The 24,531-nt window shown below is 41.6% G+C and overlaps 1 protein-coding gene across 5 annotated transcripts in view; it reads right to left on the reverse strand.

Moving 5' to 3' along the window:
• Nucleotides 1-24,531, reverse strand: part of DDR2 (discoidin domain receptor tyrosine kinase 2) — a 183,378-nt gene that overhangs the window by 66,318 nt on the left and 92,529 nt on the right. For all 5 annotated transcript variants that reach the window (XM_070782702.1, XM_019986902.2, XM_019986911.2 and 2 more), the window contains one exon: nt 14,584-14,692. In XM_070782702.1, coding sequence (XP_070638803.1) covers nt 14,584-14,665 — 82 coding nt within the window. In that variant the 5' untranslated portion in view covers nt 14,666-14,692. The remainder of the gene's footprint in view (nt 1-14,583; nt 14,693-24,531) is intronic.

Below are 24,531 nucleotides of genomic sequence, written 5' to 3' on the forward strand. Positions count from 1 at the left end.
GTCCCTACCCCCATCCTACTGGATCTGCAGATGGGGCCCAGCAAAGGATGGTCCCACAGCCATTGGCATTTATGCACAATCAAGTTTGATAATTAGAGGAAGTGGGGGAGAAGATGAGGCTCCAGGTCTTCACATAAAAATGCTAAATGTCTCAGAGCCCCCTCCTCCTCATCCCCTCCAATCCTTCCATCACAAAAGAGTTTAAGCCCACTGTGTGTAGACAGCAGAGTGTCAACAACATTGACAAAAACAAGAAGGGCTCTCCCTGAGTCGGAGGAGAGGGGCAGCAGTCTCTGAACCTCTGCCTGGAAACTGATATAAACTTTTTGGAGAGAAAGGATTCAGGATGATAGGTGACATGTTATTTCTGCTAAGAGGCAATCAAGAAGTGCAATGTAAACTTGGCCTCTGAGAATCATCTGGTTCATCAGCAAATCCCTCAAATTTCTTGGTTTGGCCAAAAAGTTTATTCAGGTTTTCCCATAAGATGGTGTGAGGAAATTAACAAGATAGCGCCAGTCAGGCTCTCCCACCCCATGTTCTGTAAACAATGACTTTGCATGGTTATGTAATGGCTGAGATCATTTATAGCACTGCACATGTGTATCATGAGGTACTCGCTTGGCCACAGGCTACTGTCTGCAGTTCACCTGTATGAGCTTCACCGTGACAGCCCTGGCTGCTGCTGCACTGGGGCTGTGTTGGAGCGACAGCATGGTTATGTTAAATGAGGTTATGCTATGGTTATGTTATGGCTGCTGAGTCAGCCAGGAGAGACGCTGTGCTATAGCTGCCATGCCAGCCAGGAGAGAATAATTGTGTCTGCAGTTCTGACGGCTCCTTGAGCCTTTTTCCAGCTTCTTAGCTCACGCCTTGCCTACCCTGGGTTCAGCGAACAGTGCAAACGGTGTGAACAGTGAGACGGTACAGAAAACTCAAATGAACTCTTTTGCCAGTCCAATGAAAGTGAAAGTGACAGTCGCTCAGTCGTGTCCAACTCTTTGCAACCCCATGGGCTATATTTATGGAATTCTCTAGGCCAGAATACTGGAGTGTGTAGCCTTTCCCTTCTCCAGGGGATCTTTCCAACCCAGGTCTCCCGGCCCTGCATAGAAGTAGTGGGGAAGGGGAGAAATAGCTGAACTTAAAAAATGTGCCAGTCCAATACCTCCTGCAAATTTTTTAAGTTCAGCTATGTCTCCCCTTCCCCACTACTTCTACACAGGGCCCAACCTCCACCATCTTGTGCCTGGAATACTATAATGCCTTCTAGCTCTTCTTCCTGGCTCTCCTATTGTCCCTTCTCCATATAGTAGCACAAGTGAGCTTCCTGAAGCCTTATTTGAACATGAACATTCTAACAGCGTCTCATTCTTCTCAAGATAATGTGTCCCATGAAGCCTACATGATCAGGCCTCAGGTTACCTCTCTGGCCTAATGTGCTATCCCAGATCTTTGTTCTCTATATCCCAGCACAATGGTCTTATTTCAACTTCACAAAGACACAAAGTATCTTCCAGCCTCCAGGTCTTTCTAAACATGATGTTCCCTTTGCCTGACACATTCTCCCGTTCCCCTCCCTTACCTCCTAAATCCTGCTCAAGCTCCAGCTCCCAGACCATCCCTCCATCAGGGAATTCCTCTGTGTCTTCAGCTCAATAAGAATTGTTTGCTACATAATCTTATAATGTACTACTTTCCCTTTATAGCACTTCTCACACTTTTAGAACAAATAACTGTTTAATTTTTGCCTCTCCATTAAACAGTACATGTCTTGAGGGCAAGCATCCTATCTAGCTTTCTCTTTGTTGTCTCTCTGGTTTATGGTAGGGTGTCTGGCATTAACTGAGTCCTTAATAAATATATATAGGTAGAAAAACTAGTAAAAGAAGAATTTTGTATGGTGTTGTTTATTTTTGCAGAACTTAAAAACATGTTGATGTAAATCAAGCCAATATTATAAAGCAATCAATTAAGAATAAATAAATATGCAAAAATAATAAAATAAAATAAAAATTTTTTAAAGAAAGAAAAAAAAGGCCTAGGAAGTTAAAGAAGGATAACCCCTGTTGGTGACATTTAACCTGGCAGCAGATATCTGAGACTTCCTTAAAAGTCTGGGCCATTATAGGGCTTCCCTGGTGGCTCAGACAGTAAAGAATCTGCCTACCAAGTGGGAGACTTGGGTTTGATCCCTGGGTTGGGAAGATTCTTTGAAGAAAGGCATGGCAATCCACTCCAGTATTCTTGCCTGGAGAATCCCCATGGATTGAGGAGCCTGGTGGGCTACAGTTCACAGGGTCACAAAGAGTTGGACATGATTGAGCAACTAACGCACACACACATGTTTTTGTTCATGAATTTATCAAGTTTGTTGTTGTTCAGTCGCTCAGTAATGCCTGACTCTTTGCGACCCTGTGGACTGTAGCCCACAAGGCTCCTCTGTCCATGGGATTTCCCAGGCAAGAATACTGGAGAGCATAGCCATTCCATTCTCCAGAGGATCTCCCTGATCCAGGGATCGAATGTGGGTCTCCTGCACTGCAGGCAGACTCTTTACCGTCTAACAGAGAAGCCTGACAAAACTATGGAAAACATTAAAACATGGTATGAGGATAAAAGTGATGGCAGGAAAAATTGGGACATTCATTTAGGTAGCAACCTTCACCTGAGATTTTCCATTTTACTTGTGCTTATTTACCTCCTTACTGAAATTGTAAGCAATTTTGAAAATACTAATTATATCAGGTTTTTTCTCCCCCCCACCACCACCTACAAACACAGAGTACCATTAGGTGCTCACCATGCATTTAGCAATTAAAGAAAGAAAGAAAGAGATAGAGTGGTGGGTAGATAGATGGAAGGAGGAATTCAAGGATGGATAAATGAAGAGTGTGATCTTAACAACATGTTGAATTCTTTAGAGCAGGTGCTACAACTGATCTGCCCCAGAACCTCTCAAAGTGCCTGGCCATAAAAGGCACTCAGCCCATGTTTGCTGAGAAAATACGCTGATAGCAGCATTTCCCTGATGAGGGTCAGGGTTTGTCACAGGGAGTGCTATCTTGTTGCCAAATCACAACAATCTCTAGAGGACAGTTCTGCAAGAGTGCTTTGTGGGTATTTGCAGGAGAGGATGGGGAAACAATGGAAACAGTAAGAAACGTACTGTCTTAACAATAAAGAGACTTTATTTTGGGGGGCTCCAAAATCACTGAAGATGGTGACTGCAGCCATGAAATTAAAAGATGCTTGTTCCTTGGAAGAAAAGCCATGACCAACCTAGACAACATATTAAAAAGCAGAGACATTACTTTGCCGACAAATGTTCGTCTAATCAAAGCTATGGTTTTTCCAGTAGTCATGTATGGATGTGAGAGATGGGCCATAAAGAAAGCTGAGCACAAAAGAATTGATGCTTTTGAACTGCGGTGTTGGAGAAGACTCTTGAGAGTCACTTGGACAGTAAGGAGATCCAACCAGTCCATCCTAAAGGAAATCAGTCCTGGGTGCTCATTGGAAGGACTCAGGCTGAAGCTGAAACTCCGATACTTTGACCACCTGATGTGAAGAACTGACTCATTGGAAAAGACCCTGATGCTGGGAAAGATTGAAGGCAGGAGGCAAAGGGGATGACAGAGGATGAGATAGTTGGTTAGCATCACCAACTCAATGGACATGATTTTGGGCAGGCTCTGGGAGTTGGTGATGGACAGGGGGGCCTGGCATGCTGCAGTCCATGGGGTCTCAAAGAGTCAGACATGACTGCACGATTGAACTGAACTGCATGAGAGAAAGAGAAGTTCTGACCAGATTATTAGTCAGTAGAAGATCCCCAACTCAAGCCAGAGTAAGACTCTGGGCTACAAGTATTACAAACCTTCTTCAGACAACGGAGCAGAGCTGTAGGTCTTAGACGTTGAGACCAATGAACATAGCATGAAGAAAGGGAGTTCAGAGATAAAAGCCATCAAAGCAGTCACTAGGCAAAGTTCCGTGATGAACTGCTCTTCCCAGGGGCCTCAGAGAAAGGACACAGGGAAGTAGACAAGCTGATCTTGGATGGCCTTCCTCATCCTAGTGGGTCTTTGGAACCAGGATAAGCCTTGGCCCTCAGCAACCAACGTGGCACTTCTCAGCGGTACCAATGTGGTTTTCCCATTGAATGTGCCTATTTTTGACAAACTCCTTCTGTGGAAGGGATCCCAGCCAATAGTGAAGACTCAGAATTGCCAAGTCGGCCCAAGTCCTAAATGTCAGGTCCCCTTCCTTTTCCCCCAAGCCCACTTCATTGTTTATCCAAGCCCACCTGTCTGTCTCTGAGCTTCACATTATGAAATATAAAGCACCATGAAAAGGCAGAAAATCACAAAGGGAAGCAAGAGACCCTGAAGCAAAAAGGCATCCCTGATTTGCCTGCTGAGTTGTCTTGGTGGTTGCCTACGCTTCCGTTACCCACCAATCTCCTGGACAGAGAAGCTAATTGACTTTTCCAGTTTCCCAGAGTGGAAAAGTACTGGCGCTGGCTGCTGCATGCCCGGGCAGCAAGGCGGCGCCTCCTGAGCTCTGGTAGGGCCTGGCAGGCAGGCTGAGGAGAAGCAGCTGCCACCAGGCCCCAGCTTCCAAGAATTATTTTCACACTGTGCTGCCAAAGTTGAGAGCCTGAAAGGGCCGCTTGTTTCTTGATGTTTACCATCTCACTGTCAACTCCAGACCACAGGCTCTCCCCATCAATGAGTGTCCTATATGCAGCTTCCAGGAAAGCACACACACGGCACACAGGCCTGAGGCCACGGAGGGCTGACAGCTGGGCCTCTCTGGCACAGGGCAGGTAAGACTGGTGGGGGCGCGGCTCAGATATTAGGGTCAACCAGGGGACCCAAGGCAGCTGATGACCTAAAGGAACATCTGCAATCATGAAACTTTAGAGTCAGGCCTTCAAGAAATCAATCCTTCCAATGGCTCCATGTTAAATATCAGAACCTCTGAGGCTCAGAAAGGTGAATTGACTTACTCAAGGATGAACAGCTGATTAAGGTAATGAGGACTGAAATTCAAATCTGATCCCTGGTTCCTCTTTCTTCAAGCTCAGGCTACCATGACCTAGGTTTTCCAGCTCCAGAGAGGACAAGGTGGTCTAATTAAAGAAGCTGTCATTTGGGCCCCTTCTCTCCAGAAACCCTACTGAGCAGACTGCTTCAGACATGTTCACTGTGCAAGTAAATACCTACATACTGGGATCTTGCTAGGTGCCAAGGAAACTTTTCTGGGTTCCTCTAAGTACAATGAGGCTATTTTGCCAAGACCTCTTTTGGTCAAGTCGAAATTTCCCTTAAGAACAGCCCTTTAGAATGTCAGTTTTCCTAAAAGCCTAAAATGCTCTCCAGAAACAATTATTGTAGAACTCCAGAAGAGGGGTCCCCAAGCTGTACTGGATTTCCGGGTACTGAGATAAGAATTGGATAAGGTATGTTAGACTTCCTGGTTAACAAAGTCAGTGAAAGCCTCCTGCTAAAATAGTGTGTCCTTTCCCTCAACAAGGAGGTAAGTTGAGACAGCTGGGTAGCCATGAGCTAGGAGTTGAGAACAAAGTAGTGGCATAGTTTGGAATCAAAAGAGGCCTATGCTTAAAACTTGATTCTGCCATTTCCAAATTGGGGGACCTCAAGACAAGTTACTAAGCCTCTCTGAACCTCCACTTCCTCATCTTAAATAATCCTGCCAAGCAAGGTTGTTGCAGAAATGTAATGTACAAGGAACTTAACAATTCCTTGAAGGCAATAGGGTTCAATAAATGATATCCAGAAGGAGAGGGGGTCATTCATTTTAAATATTACATTCACTCTTTCTTAAGCAATTTAGAGGTTTTATGGCCTTAGGAAGATTATTTAAGCTTTCAGCCTCTCAGTTTTACAGTAATAACAGTACTTGTTTATGAGAAAATATGAGTTATATATGTCAAGTACTTAGTAATGTTTACAGCAGAGTAATGCTTAGAACAGTAACATTTAATAAAGGGTAGGTGTTATTGACTTTTTAAACTATTTTTACTCTGACTCATTCTAAAAAAAATTGGAACTGGCTTCCAAAACTGTACAATATGCTAAGGAAATAAACAAACAAATAAGTGTAGAAATGCAGGTATGGGGAAAGAGAATAAGGACATTAAGGTAAGCTGGAGCTAAGGTTAATACCCAAAATATAATCAATATTACATTTGGTTCTATACACTTTGCTGGTGATGGGCCTCAAATTTGTCTCCAAGCTGCCTACCAACCAATTCAAAAAGCAAGGCATAATCAGTTAACGTGAATCACAGCAGCAGCAAGGTAAAAGTCAACTTTTTATTTTTGTTCCCAGGTGGGATGGAGTAGCTTATAGTAACCAACACTCCCCCTGAAGATAACTGGAAGAACTAGATAAAATCTATAAATCATCTGTTTACAGCCATTCGATTGGTGCTGACATGGTGAGAGCAGAGGAACTGAAGCTTCAGAGAAGGGAGACTGAGGAGCAGCATCGCCTCTGCAGTCATATGTAGCCGCTTGCCAATTGCAAGGGGCAGAAGCAAGAGGCTGACCCTGGGCTTCGCACTGGTAAAGGGTCACTGGAGGATAAAATACCAGAGTTTTTGAAGGAGGCCTGGGATCCTTCTAGCAGGCAGCATTTTTCTTGTCCAGCACATTTGCCAAATGCTGGAGTTGTATAAGAGAGGCAGTGTAAAAACCTAAGGAGAAATCCTCTGAAAAGCTGAGCTGAGTGTTTGAATCTGATAAAGATTAGTGTTCAGGACCCACCAGGAAGAGAGGCCACAGAGAAAACATGGGAGTTTTTAAAAAGCACTCAATGACCAAGAATCCAAGTTTAAACCCTACCAATTGCCCAAAGTGAAGATAGTCTACCCTACTATGTAAAGGCAGATCCAACTGCTTTCACTGTTAGCCAGTCTGCACTTTGGGTTCACATCCTTTTAAGAAAATCAAAGACCCAAACACATTTCTAAAGAGAAGACCACCCAAGCCTCAGAGAACTGGGACAAGCCAGTTTTCTACCTATATGCAGGGCATCTTAGTGGTCATAAATGTAGAAAAAAAGTCTTTAAATTTACCCCAATATTTGTAAATTTCTTACTCTTGGCACTTCAAGAGAGGAATTCAGATTCATCATCATAAGAGAAATTAAGGATTAATTTTACTTAATGAAAAAACAAAAAGAGTAACCAGAGACTTATCATGTCATTACTGCTATTATCACTAGTAGTAGTAATAAGAGCAGTAGAAGTAGTATTTGTATAGTAGGAGGAGAGGCATCCATTACTATTAAGCAAGTTACTCAATAAGAAGCTATAAAAAGTCCTAAATATTGGTTTAACCTACTTAGAACAAACAAATATTGTAGCTTTCTCAACGTGGTTTTAGCCTATCCCCATATCCAGGGATTCTCCTATGCCAAGATGAAGCATTTCTTAAATTAGCAATACTTATGCATACAAGATACTCTTCATTGTTAGATCTTATAGTTTGACTATAGCTTACAGCACCCAAAAGATTAAGTCTGAATCCTTCCCTTGAAATGTCAAGAGTAATACAAATTTGGGAAAATGTAAGCACATTTTTCTTTATTTACAGCCACTAAAATGCTCTGCCCATAGACCAGAGGAGAGGGAATCTAGGCTTTTAGGAATAAGCTCAGAGGCTACTCTACCTCTGCAAGGACAAAGGCTCTCAAAGCCCTCGGACACCAGGGGCTGGACCTCATTACTGCACATTAGTAGCTGCAGTTCAGGGAACTTCAGTCTGTCATCCTTCTACCTAACACCCCCATCGTTTAAAAGAATGGTATTCTTATGTCTTCTTCTCAGCTTCTGAATATCTTTGTGAGCTCAAGCATCTCATGGCATAATTTAGATCCATTTTTGTAGAAAAATACAGAGAAGAAAGGGAGCTTCTCCATGTCCTTTCTTTCCTGCCTTCTTTTTACTCCTCAAACACTTACTGATTGCCTCTACAAGCCAAGCACTATGATAGGTGTCCATCATGAGGACCCAGGAGATCAACACAACACCAAATAAGACAATGGCCCAAGTCATTAACATCTGTGAAGCAGGGAAAAAAGAAGTTGCATACTTTTTAGCAACTCATCGCCTTCTACTTAAGCCCCTCCAAAACCCTCATTGTTTTGAATGTCTTAACTTTTGCCTTACTTTATTGTGTATGTGTCCAAACCACTGAAAAATTCTGGGAGGCCTATCTTACCACATCCATGCTCTTCAGAGGCCTATTGGCTAAGACCAAGAGCTAAGTCAACAATCACACTATTCTCCCCAGTGGGGGGGGGGGTGAAAAATACACTGTCATGGATATGCTCAGCCTGGGCACAGGGCCCTGCATCCCTTGGAGTTGGGATAGCCAGAGTTCAGGGTTGTTAGAACCCCTATTCCCCAAAGGTAACGTGAGTCTCTCTTGGAGACCACGAGGGACCATAATAGTTACTCAGATCAGATCAGTCGCTCAGTCATATCTGACTCTTTGAGACCACATGAAACGCAGCACGCCAGGCCTCCCTGTCCATCACCAACTCCCGGAGTTCACTCAGACTCACGTCCATCGAGTCAGTGATGCCATCCAGCCATCTCATCCTCTGTCGTCCCCTTCTCCTCCTGCCCCCAATCCCTCCCAGCATTACTAATGAACTCTTTTTCTCTTTCCTCCTCCATCATCAGCTTGAAAGAAACTGTTGTTTTACAGTTTGCATTATTTTCATTTCCTTCTCTTCCAAAAGTGACAAGTCACAACCCTTGATATTTGCATGTAACTTTCCAGAGCCCATTGACTTCCATTATCTCATTTGGTCCCCCTATTGTAACCCCATGAAGGGCAGAAAGCAGACTTTATTCTTCCCATTTTATAAGTGAGCAAAGTAAGGTGAAGAAATCTAGCTAAAGTCACAAAGGAGATAGTGCCAGAGCTGAAACTCGAATCTCAGTTAAGTTCAGTCTCTCGGTCGTGTCCAACTCTTTGAGACCCCATGAATCGCAGCACGCCAGGCCTCCCTGTCCATCACCAACTCCCGGAGTTCACTCAGACTCATGTCCATCGAGTCAGTGATGCCATCCAGCCATCTCATCCTCTGTCGTCCCCTTTTCCTCCTGCCCCCAATCCCTCCCAGCATCATGGTCTTTTCCAATGAGTCAACTCTTCACATGAGGTGGCCAAAGTACTGGAGTTTCAGCTTTAGCATCATTCCTTCCAAAGAAATCCCAGGGCTGATCTCCTTTAGAATGGACTGGTTGGATCTCCTCTCAATTACCATCGTCTCTTCACCATCTATGTTGCCATCACACTCTTCTGTCAGCACATACTCTCCATACTGTCTGTAGTGTGACATCAGGGTCAAGAAGAACCACCAATTTAGGGAACAATCTGGAAAGAGGGCCCAGAGAAGCTTATTGCTTGTTTGAGTTTTAGAATGCCCTGATTCCTGATTTGTTGAAATCTTAAAGCAAAAGGAACATGCATCCTGGGAGGAAGCACATGGCATTTTGTTATCACTGGGTGAAGGCAAAGCCTTTGATTGGGAAGCACTTGCCATATACCAAGGATCCCAAAGTCATGTGGTTCCTGTTTGGGTACTAACTTAACTTCACGTTTGCCCTATTACTCCCTCAGTGACAACCACCTCCACCCTCTTGTTTTGCTATTTGTGGTTATATGTCTTTACTCCATGTTCTCCCTTTCTCTTTTTACCCAACCCGGAGAATTTGTTTTTCTTTGGATCACTCAGACTTCACTGTCTCTGCCAGCATAACATTAGAGACTTGATGTGATTGGTTAGCATACATTCAGTGAGGCTAACTCTGCAGGAGGCAGCAGAGCACAGAGGTCAAGAACATGCTCCCTGGAGGTGGATCACATCCCAGCTCTGCCACTTGGCTAGGTCTATAACCTTGAGTGAGTTACCTAATGTCTCTGGGCCTCAATTTCCCCTCTGTGAAACTGGAATAACAATGCCACCTAATTCCTAAGGTGCTTCTGAAGACTAAATTTGCTGATAGAATGGTACCAGGAATATATTAAGTGCTTATTAAATATTAGCTGATACTCTTCTTTGAAATTTGCATCTTTTTTTTCTCCACTTGGCATAACTAGAGTGCTTAAGGGGCAAATGAGTTTCTGATATCCCCCGAGAAAGATCTTTTACTGGCAGGAAGGATACCAGAGGCCACCCTCGGGCTAGTTTTGACAAAAACATATTGATACAAGGAAGAAAAAGCCAATCTGGGCAGCTTCTAGCATTGCTCACTGAAGAGAAATTCAACCCGGGAGGTCCCTTTCCAAGGCCCTTCTCAAGCCATACACACACACACACAAACATACACACAGCCTTAGTACCTCAGGCCTGGGTTCAGAAACCTAGAACTAGCATCACATTATCATTAGCAGTTGAGATCCCATAAATCCTCTCAGCACATCTCCAGGGGCATGAATGATGAGAACCCAGGGAAATAAAAATTATTTTCCGGTGTGGAAATGTGTATAGGTATAGTTGGTGATGGACAGGGAGGCCTGGCGTGCTGTGATTCATGGGGTCGCAAAGAGTCAGACACGACTGGGTGACTGAACTGAAAGTAGCTGTATGAACTTTGGTGGGAGACAGGAAGTTGGGAAAAGGGGACAGTTGTACAGAAGCATCTCCAGTGCTTAGGCTTCTTTGCCAGGGTGAGCTGGTCCCCAGGGCCTTCTAACTAGCTTTTCTTGCTGAGCATGCTAACAAGACCAAGGTTCCAAGAGCTCTGTGGGAACCTGTTGTCTTGCATCTCCAGCACTTAGGCTTCTTTGCCAGGGTGAGCTGGTCCCCAGGGCCTTCTAACTAGCTTTTCTTGCTAAGCATGCTAACAAGACCAAGGTTCCAAGAGCTCTGTGGGAACCTGTTGTCTTGCCCGGTTCCTTGGATTCAGGCTGTCCCTCAAACCCAAATTACCTCTCATCCCTATAAATGTACATCAGAAGTCACAAAAACGAAACCATAATGCTGTCCAGCTATACATGATCATTAGAGAAAGACTGTTTCCTCAAGTGGCCTCCAAAGGGGTGGGTAGTCTGATGGAAGGAACCTGGGCCTGGGAGTCAGGAGCGGTGGTCCCTGCTTTACCATTAACTGTGTGTGTTGTCATGGGCAAACCACCAAATCACTCACCCTATTTGACACCCAGTTCCTTTATCTATAAAATGAAGAAGAAGGACTTAAATATCTCTAAGATTCATTGCAGCATGACTAGCCTAGGATTTCAAGTCCCTTCATGCATTGGAGAAGGAAATGGCAACCCACACCAGTGTTCTTTTCTGGAGAATCCCAGGGATGGGGGAGCCTGGTGGGCTGCCATCTATGGGGTCACACAGAGTCAGACACGACTGAAGTGACTTAGCCGCAGCAGCAGCAGACCTTAAGAACTCACTGGGTGTAGAATTGATGCTAGAAAGAATAAAACTACAAAGATGAACTGAAAGTCAATTTGGAGCCAGTAGGAAGAGAACACTCTGAATCTCAGATCCTTAATGTCTTTGTTTCTCCAAACATTTTAGATACCAAAGGAGGAATCCACCACCCCAAGACTCTAAACCACTAGCAAGTTGCCTGCTTCTTATGAGGGGAAAATCCAGGATTGAAATGGGAAGTCCCAGCATGTGCCCTGGCTCTGTACCATGGATCCTAAATACCTAGATTGCCTGTTGGCAAGAAGGGGTGTTCTCCCTTTTCCAAGCACAAGTAGTTGTCACAGGCCAAGTCAGGAGAGTGGGGCTGACTGCCCTGTGCTGTCCACACTCAGCAGTTATTTAGTTGGCTGGGTGAGTCCTCAGGACTAACAGACCCTCAGCGAAGTTTTCAGGACAACGAGGTTGGTTCTACTACTCCCCCCCCACCCCCGCCGCCCAAAAGTCCACCGGGTTCTGGACCCCCCAGTGGCAATCAAAACACTGGTTTTATACATTCTGGAGGAGGATCAGACAAATTCAGTAGCCAAGAGTATTCATATACTTCATATGGAGTCTAGAGATGTCCCTTTCCCATGGAGGCAGGCTAAGTTGGAGCATGATTTCTAGATGCAACTTCTTACTAAGGAGCATTTTAGGGTTTACATCTTTAAGATATTCATCAGCTATCTTCTATGTGCTTAGACTAAGGGACACGATTCCTCTGAAGTTCTGGCTTTAGCTTCCTGAGCCTGGGAAGTGGCAGGGAGTTGGGGACAAATGATCTTTCTTGTGAAAAACAGCCGTGCGAGTTTAAGAACCCTGTTTCCAAGCCCAAAGTCTATCAGTGCCTTCCAAAATGGGCAGTAAAGCTCTTACACCACTAAATTATAGTAAGTTTGTGACAAACAGTTTCATAGCTTATCTAATCCAACTTTATTTTACTGCTGGTGAAAGGATGAAAGAAGTACAAAGAGAAGTATATGACTATTGTCATGTTACTAACTTAAGACCAAGTAGAAGGCAACTAGACTTCAACTAGGTGAGAGGAACACAAAGCAAGAAACGAAAGAATGGTGTCAAAGTTCAGGTCTGAAATGCACTCACTAAGCTTATTACAAAGAAGTAACAAGGTACTGGATTTACTGAACCAATTAATCACTGATATTAAAGTATCTTGATTATATGTCCTATAATCAAGAAAAAAGAATATCCCATGGAAATGGAATTTTTGCAAAGATAAGGTGAGTGTTTCATAAATGTACACTCATACTGTATGAAGAAGAGGAAATGAAAATACCCTCAGGAATTCAAATATAGCCTGCAGCCCCTGGGACTCTCAAACACTGCAATGGGGTGGGATATCAGTAAAATCACTTTGGAAATGTAGCAATACAATACAATAGCAATATGTAGGAAAACAGATCATATGTAACATATAAGCTGTGCTGTGCTGTGCTTAGTCACTCAGTCACGTCTGACTCTTTGTGACCCCATGGACTATATAGCCTGCCAGGCTCCTCTGTCCATGGGGTTCTCCAGGCAAGAATACTGGAGTGGGTTCCCATTCCCTCCTCCAGGGGATCTTCCCAATCCAGGGATCGAACTCAGGTCTCCTGCATTGCAGGCGGAATCTTTAGCATCTGAGCCACCAGGGAAGCCCAACATAAAGCTACTTCTAGGTATATATCTAAAAGACTTGGGTATTTATCTCTACTGAAAGACCTTTACAAGAAGGGTTCTAGGAGCTTTATTTATAATGAGCTCAAACTAGAAATAATCCAAATTACCATCCAAAGTAGACTGAATACATAAAATATTCAAACAAAATTATACAACAATGAAAACAGAGTTGCCAACTGCATGCCACGATATGAATATCATGAACAAAACGTTGAATGAAAGAAGCCAGAAACAAAAGGCGATTCCACTCATATAAAGTACAAAAACAAGTAGCACCGATTTGTGTTGTTAGAAAACAATAATGACTACCCTTGGGATGAAGGTACGGCAAAGTCACTTGAAGAGCGTGTAAGAAGGGCTTCTGAAGTCCTGGTACAGTTCTGTTGCTTAATCTGGATACTGCTTACATGGATGTGCTCAGTTTATAAAATTCATCAAATTGACACTTGTGCTATGTCTAATTTCTTACATTTATATCTGTGGCAAAAAGGAAACATGGCTCCAAGCCTTACTCTTCCCTGTACTCAGACCTCCCCCGGGTAATATTTTTGTGCTCTCCCACTCTGACTCTGGGCTTGGCCGTGTGGCTCGCTTTGGACAATGAGATCTCAGCAAACATGACTGAGGCACTGGTTTGAAAAATGCTACACATTTCCCTCTCTGCTTTGCTGCTCTGCAATTCCCATTAAAATCTGTCTACATTAGTGGTGCTAGAGGAGAGCACAGCGAAGCTGCCCCAGTTGTCAGAGCCAAGGCCATCCTCGACGAGTCAGTAAATGACCAGCTTACTCCCAGATATGTGCAGAAGGGACATCCAGAAGGGACCAGAAGCATAACCCCATTAAAACCAGACTAAATCACCAACTTTGCATATATTAAGTGGCATCACTATGGTAACAGACAATTGATACAATTGTATACTTCAATTTAAAGTATACACATAATTTTAAAAATTGGGAGAAGGGGACTAACATATCTATTTTTGAGCATGGCCACACCCTGTAGGAAAGAGAAACTGCCTGAGATCCTACAAGACCAGGGTCCCCAAAGCATAACATGACACCCAAGTTAAATACAGGCCTTAGCCAACCAAACATAACTGGGAAACCAACTTGCAGATGTTCTCTAAGGCATCTGAAAATTTTCTCATCTGTTTCCCAGAAGATGCAGAAGCAAATGGTTGCTTCTTCCACCTCCCATTTTATTTTCTTTTTATTCCACCCAACTCCATGTAAGAAACACTTCACACTATTCAGCATGTTACAGAGTGTATTTGTTTCTATTTCTGCTATGGCCCTGTTTCACCAGAGAGAAAGAGAGGAAGGAGGGACCTTGGGACCCCTCAGCAGTGCTTTTCCCAAGATGAACACTGAAGGGCTTGAGTGTTCAGCTGGTCTTCCAGCATGCGGCTGAGCAATGGCAGTGTTACCTGGGTTAACCTGAGCTTTTGCAGAACTCAAGATAGGCAGCAGCAGGAGCAGCACCAAGGGCATTCTGGGAATCGGGATCATCTCAGGAGATGGTGTTGGAACTGGAGCCTTCAGGCCGCCAACAATGCAAGACAAGAAGAAAGAGGAGAGGGAATGAGTGAAGCAGAAACCATCAACACAAATGAACACAATACATAATTATCCTTGTGTTTTTACAGTGTTTATGTCTATATTTAGAATTTTAAATCATGAACTTTGATAGTTGAATGTGACACTGAACTGTCACAAAATATAAGAACTTTCAAACTCTGGGATATTCAGTAGTTAGGTAACATAAGAACTTTCAAACTCTATTAGATTATATTCTCATGGAATTAAAATTAGCAAAACTATAGGTGGGTAACAAAGTTTCAATAAGATAAATACCCAAATTGTGAACAGTGATAAATTAAAACTGACTTTTACAATATTTTCATAATTTTAATATTTATTCCACTATTAAACCAAGAAAAACATTCAATGATGTTAATGTGTTTGCCTTTCAAAAGATGTAAGGTGAATATTTATCCTGATTTATTAGCTCTGGAATTGTACCTGAAGCTCAAGTTCCCCTAGAATAATCCATGTGGTTATGGATTAGAGTTGAGACATCAGTATGAACTCATATTTATCTTAATAGGGATATAAATGGTTACATATGGAAATATTTATAGATGTTTACACACAGGTTAGTACATATTCATATATCTATCTTCTTGTTATGAGAGTGCCTAGAAGCAGGAACACCCAATAGCAAAGAGCAAACCTGATACCCAGATCTTGACTTCTTATACCATTCTCCAGTAAAAGGAACCAGGGGTTCTTGGAGAGACTGCTAATTTCAGGGCTGAGGCAGGAAATACGATTATCTTGAAGAATGTTTTAGTGCCCCAAGCTGAGAATATATACACACACAAGAATGATGGGGATATGGCAAGAGAACACAGAGCCAACAGAAAGGGTCCCCATGGCCAAAGCTGAAGCAATTTACGCAACAAAATGGATCAAGTGGTATTGCATTATAACTCAAGACATAAGATAAATATTTACAAGCCCAGAAATAAATGATTGAATAAACAAATGGAGGAGAATAAACAAATTTTCTCATGCAAAAGAATTCTAAATAATTTATGTAGATACTCTCTGGTCTGTTGTCTTTCTCCCAAGAACCCATCACTCCAGCCTAATCATGAGAAACACATCAGACAAATCCCAATTGAGGGACATTCTACAAAATTCCTGCTACGTAATCCTCAAAACTGTCAAGGTCACCCAAGACTAGAAAGTCTGAGAAACTGACACAGTTAAGAGGGATGAAGGAGTCATGATGTCTAAATGTAACACGTAACATCCTGGATGGGATCTTGGAACAGAAAAAGGACATTTGGGGAAAACTGAGGCAATCTGAATGAAGTGCAGACTTTAGTTAATAATAATGTGTCAATATTGGTTCATTCACTATGACATATTTACTATACTAATTTAATATGGCATAATTGGGGAAACTGGGTAATGGGTGAATAGAAAATCTATATACTCTTTGCAATGATCCCATAAACATAAAACTGTTCAAGAATAAAAACTTTATTTTAAAAAAGAAAGTTTCTTCCAGGTAACCCTATGAGTCAACAAACACTGGATCTACTACTAGAAAACTGTATAATGTGAAATTATAAAGGGAGACAAAATCCCTTTAAGCTGGAGTGATCAGAGGAGGTTTCATGGGGAAATAAGCATCTGATCAAATTTTTAAAGGATGAATATGATTTTAATGGATAATAATGGGAATACAGTAAATAATAGACTGACATAGCTAAGAGGAAACAGGAGCTTTTTTTTGAGGAAACAGAAGCTTTCTATGATGTTTTCTAGGCAACAGAACTCTGAATCACCCCAAGTGGTTATATATATCAGTTCAGTTCAGTTCAGTCGCTCAGGCATGTCCGACTCCTTGCGACCCCATGAATCGCAGCACGCCAGGCCTCCCTGTCCATCACCAACTCCCAGAGTTCACTCAGACTCACGTCCATTGAGTCAGTGATGCCATCCAGACATCTCATCCGCTGTCGGCCCCTTCTCCTCCTGGCCCCAATCCCTCCCAGCATCAGAGTCTTTTCCAATGAGTCAGCTCTTCGCATGAGGTGGCCAACATACTGGAGTTTCAGCTTTAGCATCATTCCTTCCAAAGAAATCCCAGGGCTGATCTCCTTCAAAATGGACTGGTTGGATCTGCTTGCAGTCCAAGGGACTCTCAAGAGTCTTCTCCAACACCACAGTTCAAAAGCATCAATTCTTTGGTGCTCAGCCTTCTTCACAGTCCAACTCTCACATCCATATATGACCACAGGAAAAACCATAGCCTTGACTAAACAGACCTTTGTTGGCAAAGTAATGTCTCTGCTTTTGAATATGCTATCTAGGTTGGTCATAAGTTTCCTTCCAAGGAGTAAGTGTCTTTTAATTTCATGGCTGCAGTCACCATCTGCAGTGATTTTGGAGCCCCAAAAATAAAGTGTGACACTGTTTCCACTGTTTCCCCATCTATTTCCCATGAAGTGATGGGACCAGATGCCATCATCTTTGTTTTCTGAATGTTGAGCTTTAAGCCAACTTTTTCCACTCTCCTCTTTCACTTTCATCAAGAGGCTTTTTAGTTCCTCTTCACTTTCTGCCATAAGGGTGGTATCATCTGCATATCTGAGGTTATTGATATTTCTCCCAGCCATCTTGATTCCAGCTTGTGTTTCTTCCAGTCCAGCATTTCTCATGATGTACTCTGCATATAAGTTAAATAAGCAGGGTGACAATATACAGCCTTGACGTACTCCTTTTCCTATTTGGAACCAGTCTCTTATACACACACACACACACACACACACACACACACACACACATACAGATAGTTCTGACTGAAGAGGATAGAGCCAAAACTAATCAAACACAAAAAAACTAAAGTGGCTTCCTGGTAGGGGGCAGGGGAAAGTGATCCATAGCCACGATGACCATGATTTTATGGCACAGATTTGGATGAGAGCAAATATGTCTCAGTGCCTACTCACTGCCAGCAGCAGGAACACTGTGTTTCCACGAATGAGTCCACAAACAAACATGCCCAGAAAAGAGACACACAGGCAGACCTTGGAGACATTGGTCTTGGCTGTAAACTAGAACTAATCCATGACCATGATTCAGGATGTCCTTCTACAAATATCTTAGCTTTTTGGGAGCACTGCCTTGTGTAGCTACCCTCTCTGAGCAGCTTTTGAAGAACAGTTCTCCAGTTCTCTTTCATGACACCTTCCTTGTGGATTATTGGCTATCACTTTCTCCCCTCCATAACCTTCTCCAGGATTCCTTCTTCAAGGATTGTCTCCTACACTTCATTCCCCTCTCACATTGAATTTGTTTCTACTAAATCCTCTATAACATTGCTATAAAATTACCCATATAATCATTAACTGCAAATGGTTTGTTCTTGTATCCTCAAAAGGAAACATTATATCTTGTACAAAGTGGATGCTCAAAAATGGTTTTTAACTGAACTAAGCAGAACTTCAGTTCAGTTCAGTTGCTCAGTCATGTCTGACTCTTTGCGACCCCATGGACCGCAGCACACCAGGCCTCCCTGTCCATCACCAACTCCCGGAGTTTACTCAAAACTCATCTCCATTGAGTCAGTGATGCTATCCAACCATCTCATCCTCTGTCATCCCCTTCTCCTCCTACCTTCAATCTTTCCCAGCATCAGGGTCTTTTCAAATGAGTCAGCTCTTCATACCAGGTGGCCAAAGTATTGGAGTTTGAGCTTCAACATCAGTCCTTCCAATGAACACTCAGGACTGATCTCTTAGGATGGACTAGTTGGATCTCCCTGCAGTCCAAGGGACTCTCAAGAGTCTTCTCCAACACCACAGCTCAAAAGCATCAATTCTTTGGTGCTCAGCTTTCTTTATAGTCCAAATCTCACATCCATACATGACCACTGGAAAAACCATAACCTTGACGAGATGGACCTTTGTTGGCAAAGTAATATCTCTGCTTTTTAATATGCTGTCTAGGTTGTTCATAACTTTCCTTCCAAGGATAAGCGACTTTTATTTTGATGGCTGCAGTCACCATCTGCAGTGATTTTGGAACCCCCAAACATAAAGTCAGCCACTGTTTCCGCTGTTTCCCCATTTATTTGCCATGAAGTGATGGGACCAGATGCCATGATCTTCGTTTTCTGAATTTGAGCTTTAAGCCAACTTTTTCACTCTCCTCTTTCACTTTCATCAGGAGACTCTTTAGTTCTTCTTCACTTTCTGCCATAAGGGTGGTGTCATCTGCATATCTAAGATTATTGATATTTCTCCTGGCAATCTTGATTCCAGCTTTGCTTCATCCAGCCCAGCATTTCTCATGATGCACTCTGCATACAAGGTGTTCAAAAAGTATTGACTGAACTTTCTTTTGGAAAGTTTTACTTGGTTCAGGTTGTGAATCCCTAATACCAGTGACTATTTCTGCTTTGTTTGCTTAAATTAGGGTGCCTAGCAGGTAACAAACACAAAAGAACCATTATTAAACCTAGAAGTACTATACCACGGATACCTAACCTGTGCCAAGGACTATCTCATGTAATATTTACAGTCACTCTACCAGGTTTGTTTTCATCAATAAAGTAACTGAGCAGAAAGAAGTTAAAACTGATCTGTTTACACAACTGATAAGCATCAAAGCTCATGCACGAAGCCGAGTTCGCATTCCTCTGAAATCTACTTAGGCTGCTTTGTTGCTGTTGATTTTGTTTTTGTCTTTGTCATCATACCACACTCTCCTTTGATCTGACCTCTGCTACTTCACCAGAGCGACACTCCTGCTCAGCCTTTCCGCTTAGTTACATTCAGACTTCTTTCATTTCTTTCTTTTTTACCTTGCCTCCTTAGGACCTCTATTTAAAAGTTTCGGTCCTCTCTTTGATTCAAATCACCACCAAATGGTTATTTCTTCAGTGAAATATTCTCTTACCCCCTTGATTGCACATGCGCTGAAAGCATCGTATAATTTTTCTACATAGAAATGATCATCGTATAATCATATATCCTTTGCTAGGGTTGTCTAATTAGTGCCTGCACCCCTATAAGCTCCTTGTTTATTTCACTCACCATTGCATTCCCAGCACTTATCAGAGTGCTGGATAAATAGTTGCAGAATGAATTAACGATTGTCTTAAGCCACATATTCAGTTGTTGTATCTGGCTAGTCCAGATTCCATACCTTAAAAGGAAGTATCCCCAAAACTTACAATAAACAGACATCACCCTTTTCTGCCTCTTTATACGAATCTTTCTAAAGGTTCAAAATTTAAGCAATGTGACATGTGAATAAAACCCATAAACATACATTAAAGAATTTCAAGAAGATGGAAGGTCCCTCTCTACCCACTTCTTTGGTTAACAGTGCAAATTCCTTTGACAAGAAATTTATTCAAACTTTAAAAATAAAAAGTTATTGGCCTTCATTCATTCAGCAACTGTTTTCTGAAAGGTGCTGTTCTGGGTGCTAAAAAGGCAGAGAAGACTCCTGTTATCATGGTGCTTATAATATCCAAACTAGCAAATAAATAAGTAAGAAACCTAAGGAGATATTCATGCCATGAAGACAGTAAAATCCAGTAATGTGATGGAGAATGAATGAGGGTCATTTCAGGTAAGATGATCAGGAAAGGCCCCCCCAAATATGAGATTGTCAAAGAAATAGATAAGTAGGACAATGAAGAGAATAGGCAATACTCATATACACAACAAAAAAATGTATATAAGTGGGAACTTTCCGTATAAGAAAAAGGGCATTTAGAATCAGTGAAAAGTTTCAGATGATTCAGTAGCTTTTTCAAAAACAAATAAAGGTATATTCATATCTCACACAAAAATAAAGAATCAAAAATGTAAAAACAGAACAAAGTATTTCTAGAAAATATTGAGAATCTGCTGTGAGCAAGAGGAAAACCTACATAAATAAGACATAGAAAGCAAAATCTACAAATAAAAAGAATGATAATGTTTTCATCAAAGTTCAAAACATCTTTGAGACAAAAGGCACATGAACTTAACAGACAAGCAACAGACCAAGAGAAATATTTGAAATTTTAGAACAAAACAATGTGTATGTATTTTTCTGGTATAAAGAGTCTCTATAAATCATTTTTTAAAGCGACTAGAAAAATGGGCCAAGTAAATAAAAAGCTTTTAAAAGAGGAAACAATATAATACCAGTAAACATCTAAAGGCACTCAACCTCACTAGAATCAGAAAGACAAACAGCAGCATTTGAATACAGCATTTTATCTGTCAGACTGGCAAAAATATAAAGTGTGAAACGATGAAGTTTGGCAATAGTGTGGAGAAATAGAGACATACTCTGCCACTGGATTTATAAATCGGAAGATGATTTAAATCAAAACATGTAAATAGACTCTGATCTATACATTCCATTTATTATTTATCCTAGAGAAGATTTACATAGGTGCATAATGATGTAGCCACAAAGAAGTGCTTTGCATTTTTATAAATTTTTATTTTTCATTGAAGGATAATTACTTTACAATGTTGTGCTGGTTTCTGCCGTACAACAGTGTGAATCAGCTGTAAGTATACATATATCCTCCCCTGTGAGCCTCCTTCCCAATCCCCCATCTCACCCCTCTTTTTATTTTATCATGGTAAGAACAATTAATATAAGACAAATTTTTAAGTGTATAACATATTATTATTGACTACATATTATTGTTGACTATATATGTAATATTATATCAGATCTCCAGAACTTACCTCACCTTGCTTAATTGAAACTGTATGCCCATTGATTAATAACTCTCCATTTACCGTCCCCCCTTGAAAGTGAAAATCTTAGTCACTCAGTCATGTCCAACTCTGTGACCCCATGGACTGTAGCCTGCCAAGCTCCTCTATCCATGGAATTCTCCAGGCAAGAATACTGGAATGGGCAGCCATTCCCTTCTCCAGGGAATCGTCCCAACCCAGGGATCAAACCCAGCTACATTGCAGGCAGATTCCTTACCGTCTGAGCCATCAGAGAAGCCCACCCCTCCCCTTAGTCTCTGGCAACCACCATCCCACTCTTTCATTCTATGAATTTCACTATTTGGGATACCTAATTTAAGTGGAATTGTGCACTACTTTTTCTGTGACTGATTTTTTTCCCTTAACAAAATGTCCTCAAAGCTCATTCATGCTGTTGCATATTGCAAAATTTGCTTCTTTTTTTAAAGCTAAATATATTCCATTGCATGTATTAGCCACATTTTCTTCATCAATTTATTTGTCAATGGACATTTAGGGTGTTTCCACATCTAGGCTATTGTGAATGCAATGAACATGGGGAATGCTAGTGTCTTCAAGATCTTGATTTTAATTATTTTGGATAAATACCCAAAGTGGGGTTACTGGGTCATGTGGTAGTTCTATATTTAATTTTGAGGAATCTCCATACAATTCTCCATAAATGCTGTGGCCAACTGATCTTCAAGAAGGATGCAAAGAATATATAATGTGGAAAATGAGTCTCTCAAACAAATACTGTTAAGAAAACTAGGTACTCACAAGCAAAAGAATGAAATTGGACCCTTAGCTTACACTATACCCAAAAATCAACTCAAAGTAGGTTAAAGACTTAAATGTAAGATCTGAAACTTTAAAACTTCTAGAAGAAAACATAGAGGAAAAGCTCCCTGATAGTGGTCTTGGCAATGACGACATAGATATGATACGAAAAGCACAAGCAGAAAAAAGCAAACATAAACAAGTGAAACTACATTGACCTAAAAAGCACAGCAAAGGAAACAATCAACAGATGAAAAGGCAACCTACAGAATAGGAGAAACTGTAAACCATATATCCAACAAGCAACTAACACACAAAAGAGCTAAGTAACACATACAACTTAATGGCAAGAAAATAAAATAAAATTCCACTAATAAAATCCTTGAAAATGGGCTAAGGAATTGAATGGACATGTCTCCAGTGAAGACATACAAATGGTCAAGAGATATACAAAAAATGCTCAACCTTGCTAGCCATCAGGAAATACAAATCAAAACCACAGTAAGAAACCAACCCCATATCCGTCAGGACGGCTATGATCAAAAATGAATAAATGAAAGACAATTGTAGACAAGAGTGTGGAGAAACTGAAATCCTTCAACATGTGGGTACAACATTTTTTTTAAGTACCAAAACTTGGAAATTTTCTACCAATAAGGGAGTGCTAGAAACTATGACATATTCCTGCTATGAAATACTAGTCAATAGTTTAAAAGTATGAGTTAGAACCATATGTCGTTACATGGTTAGATGTCCATGACATGGTTTTAGGTGAATTAACAGTATTTAAGACATATATAAACACACTGTATATTTCTATGGATATAAAAACAGACTTACATGCATATATGCATAAAAGATCTAGAAAGTTAAACGCCATCAATCTAGGGGTCACTTTAGTGCTAAAATAGGTTAGTACATGAGCACAGAGCAAGGAATCTTGGAAGGCAAGTGCTGATAATAGCAATTCCCTCAGAGATTGTAGTGTCTGGCATTGGAGATTGGAAATGAAGATCAAAAGGAAACTTTAGTCTTATTTGTGATGTTTTGATTTTAACAAAATATGTCCCCTGTTAATGTCATTCACATTTGTTTCTCTGACAAAAGAAAAATATTCCTTGGGGCAGTCTATCAGAACCTTGGGGGTGCTAACCAACCAACCATGCATATCCAACAAGGTGTGGGGTGACCTATCTTATGTTTTGAGAATCACTTGAGGTATTGAGAGATATTATTTATTTATTTATTTATTATTTATCTTGTAGATAGAGAAGAAAAACCAGTTCAGAATTGCTACTTAAACCTTTCTCTCTCTTTTTTTTTTAGAACTTACAAATGAATAATCATCAAGCCTTACAACAAACCTGAAAGGAAAGATTACCATCCCCACTTTACAAAATGGGAAAGTAAAACCTTAAGTCACTTCACTCACCACCTAGGTAGACTTACCTGACCTGGCTGCTGGATCCCGTTCATCATACTGAATTTATATGTCTGTCTCTCAAGCCAAATCATGAGTCATTTAAAGTTAGGGATCTTGGTTCCCTATATATCAAAATTAGATTAATTCTAACTTGCCTGGGTCACAAAACTAGAAAGAGACGGAATTAAGACTCTTCCAGTTTCTCTGACTCCTTGGCCAGGGCTACTTCACCCATAACCCAATAGTTTCCAAGGAACATCAATGACTGTGTAGTTCAGAGAGCATATGTTTGTGTAATGAAAAACTCACCTCCCTCTTGACAGTCAAAATTCCCCACCCAAGCTGGATACTTGGCTGGAACACTCCAAACTGACTCCAAAGGAGCCATGATTCAGGACCGCCCAGATCCAATGGCAGATGGTCGACTCTGCATCACAGGACTGACCACACCAGGACTGAGACAGGCTGTGGGTCAAAGCCATCAGGAAAACTGGGAAGTGAATGGAAGGCTAGGCACATGTGAGCGTGACAGTCATAGCCAGAAATTACCAGGAATTTTTTAAAAAAGAACCTAGAATCAAACTTTTTACAAGTCATTTCTGTCCTTGGATGAGTTTCCAAAGGCCTCTTTCTGAAACAGAGGCCAGGGCCACATCATGGTTTAGAGCAAGTCACCAGCACATCCTGCCTGATACCGTCCTGTTCTGTGGAGACTTTATGCAGGGAGGCCTCCCTCCTGGTCAGTCCTGTGTCTCCTGCAGCTTCAGGTTATACACAACTGAGAAAGTATAATCCCCTTCTTTTATGACTGCCATAGACAGTTAGACCAGGGGCTTTCTGTGTGGTCCAGGGTCTAAGACTCTGCCTTCCAATGGAGGGCG

The sequence above is a fragment of the Bos indicus genome, chromosome 3, assembly GCF_029378745.1.
Source record: "Bos indicus isolate NIAB-ARS_2022 breed Sahiwal x Tharparkar chromosome 3, NIAB-ARS_B.indTharparkar_mat_pri_1.0, whole genome shotgun sequence".
NCBI classification, from domain to species: domain Eukaryota; kingdom Metazoa; phylum Chordata; class Mammalia; order Artiodactyla; family Bovidae; genus Bos; species Bos indicus.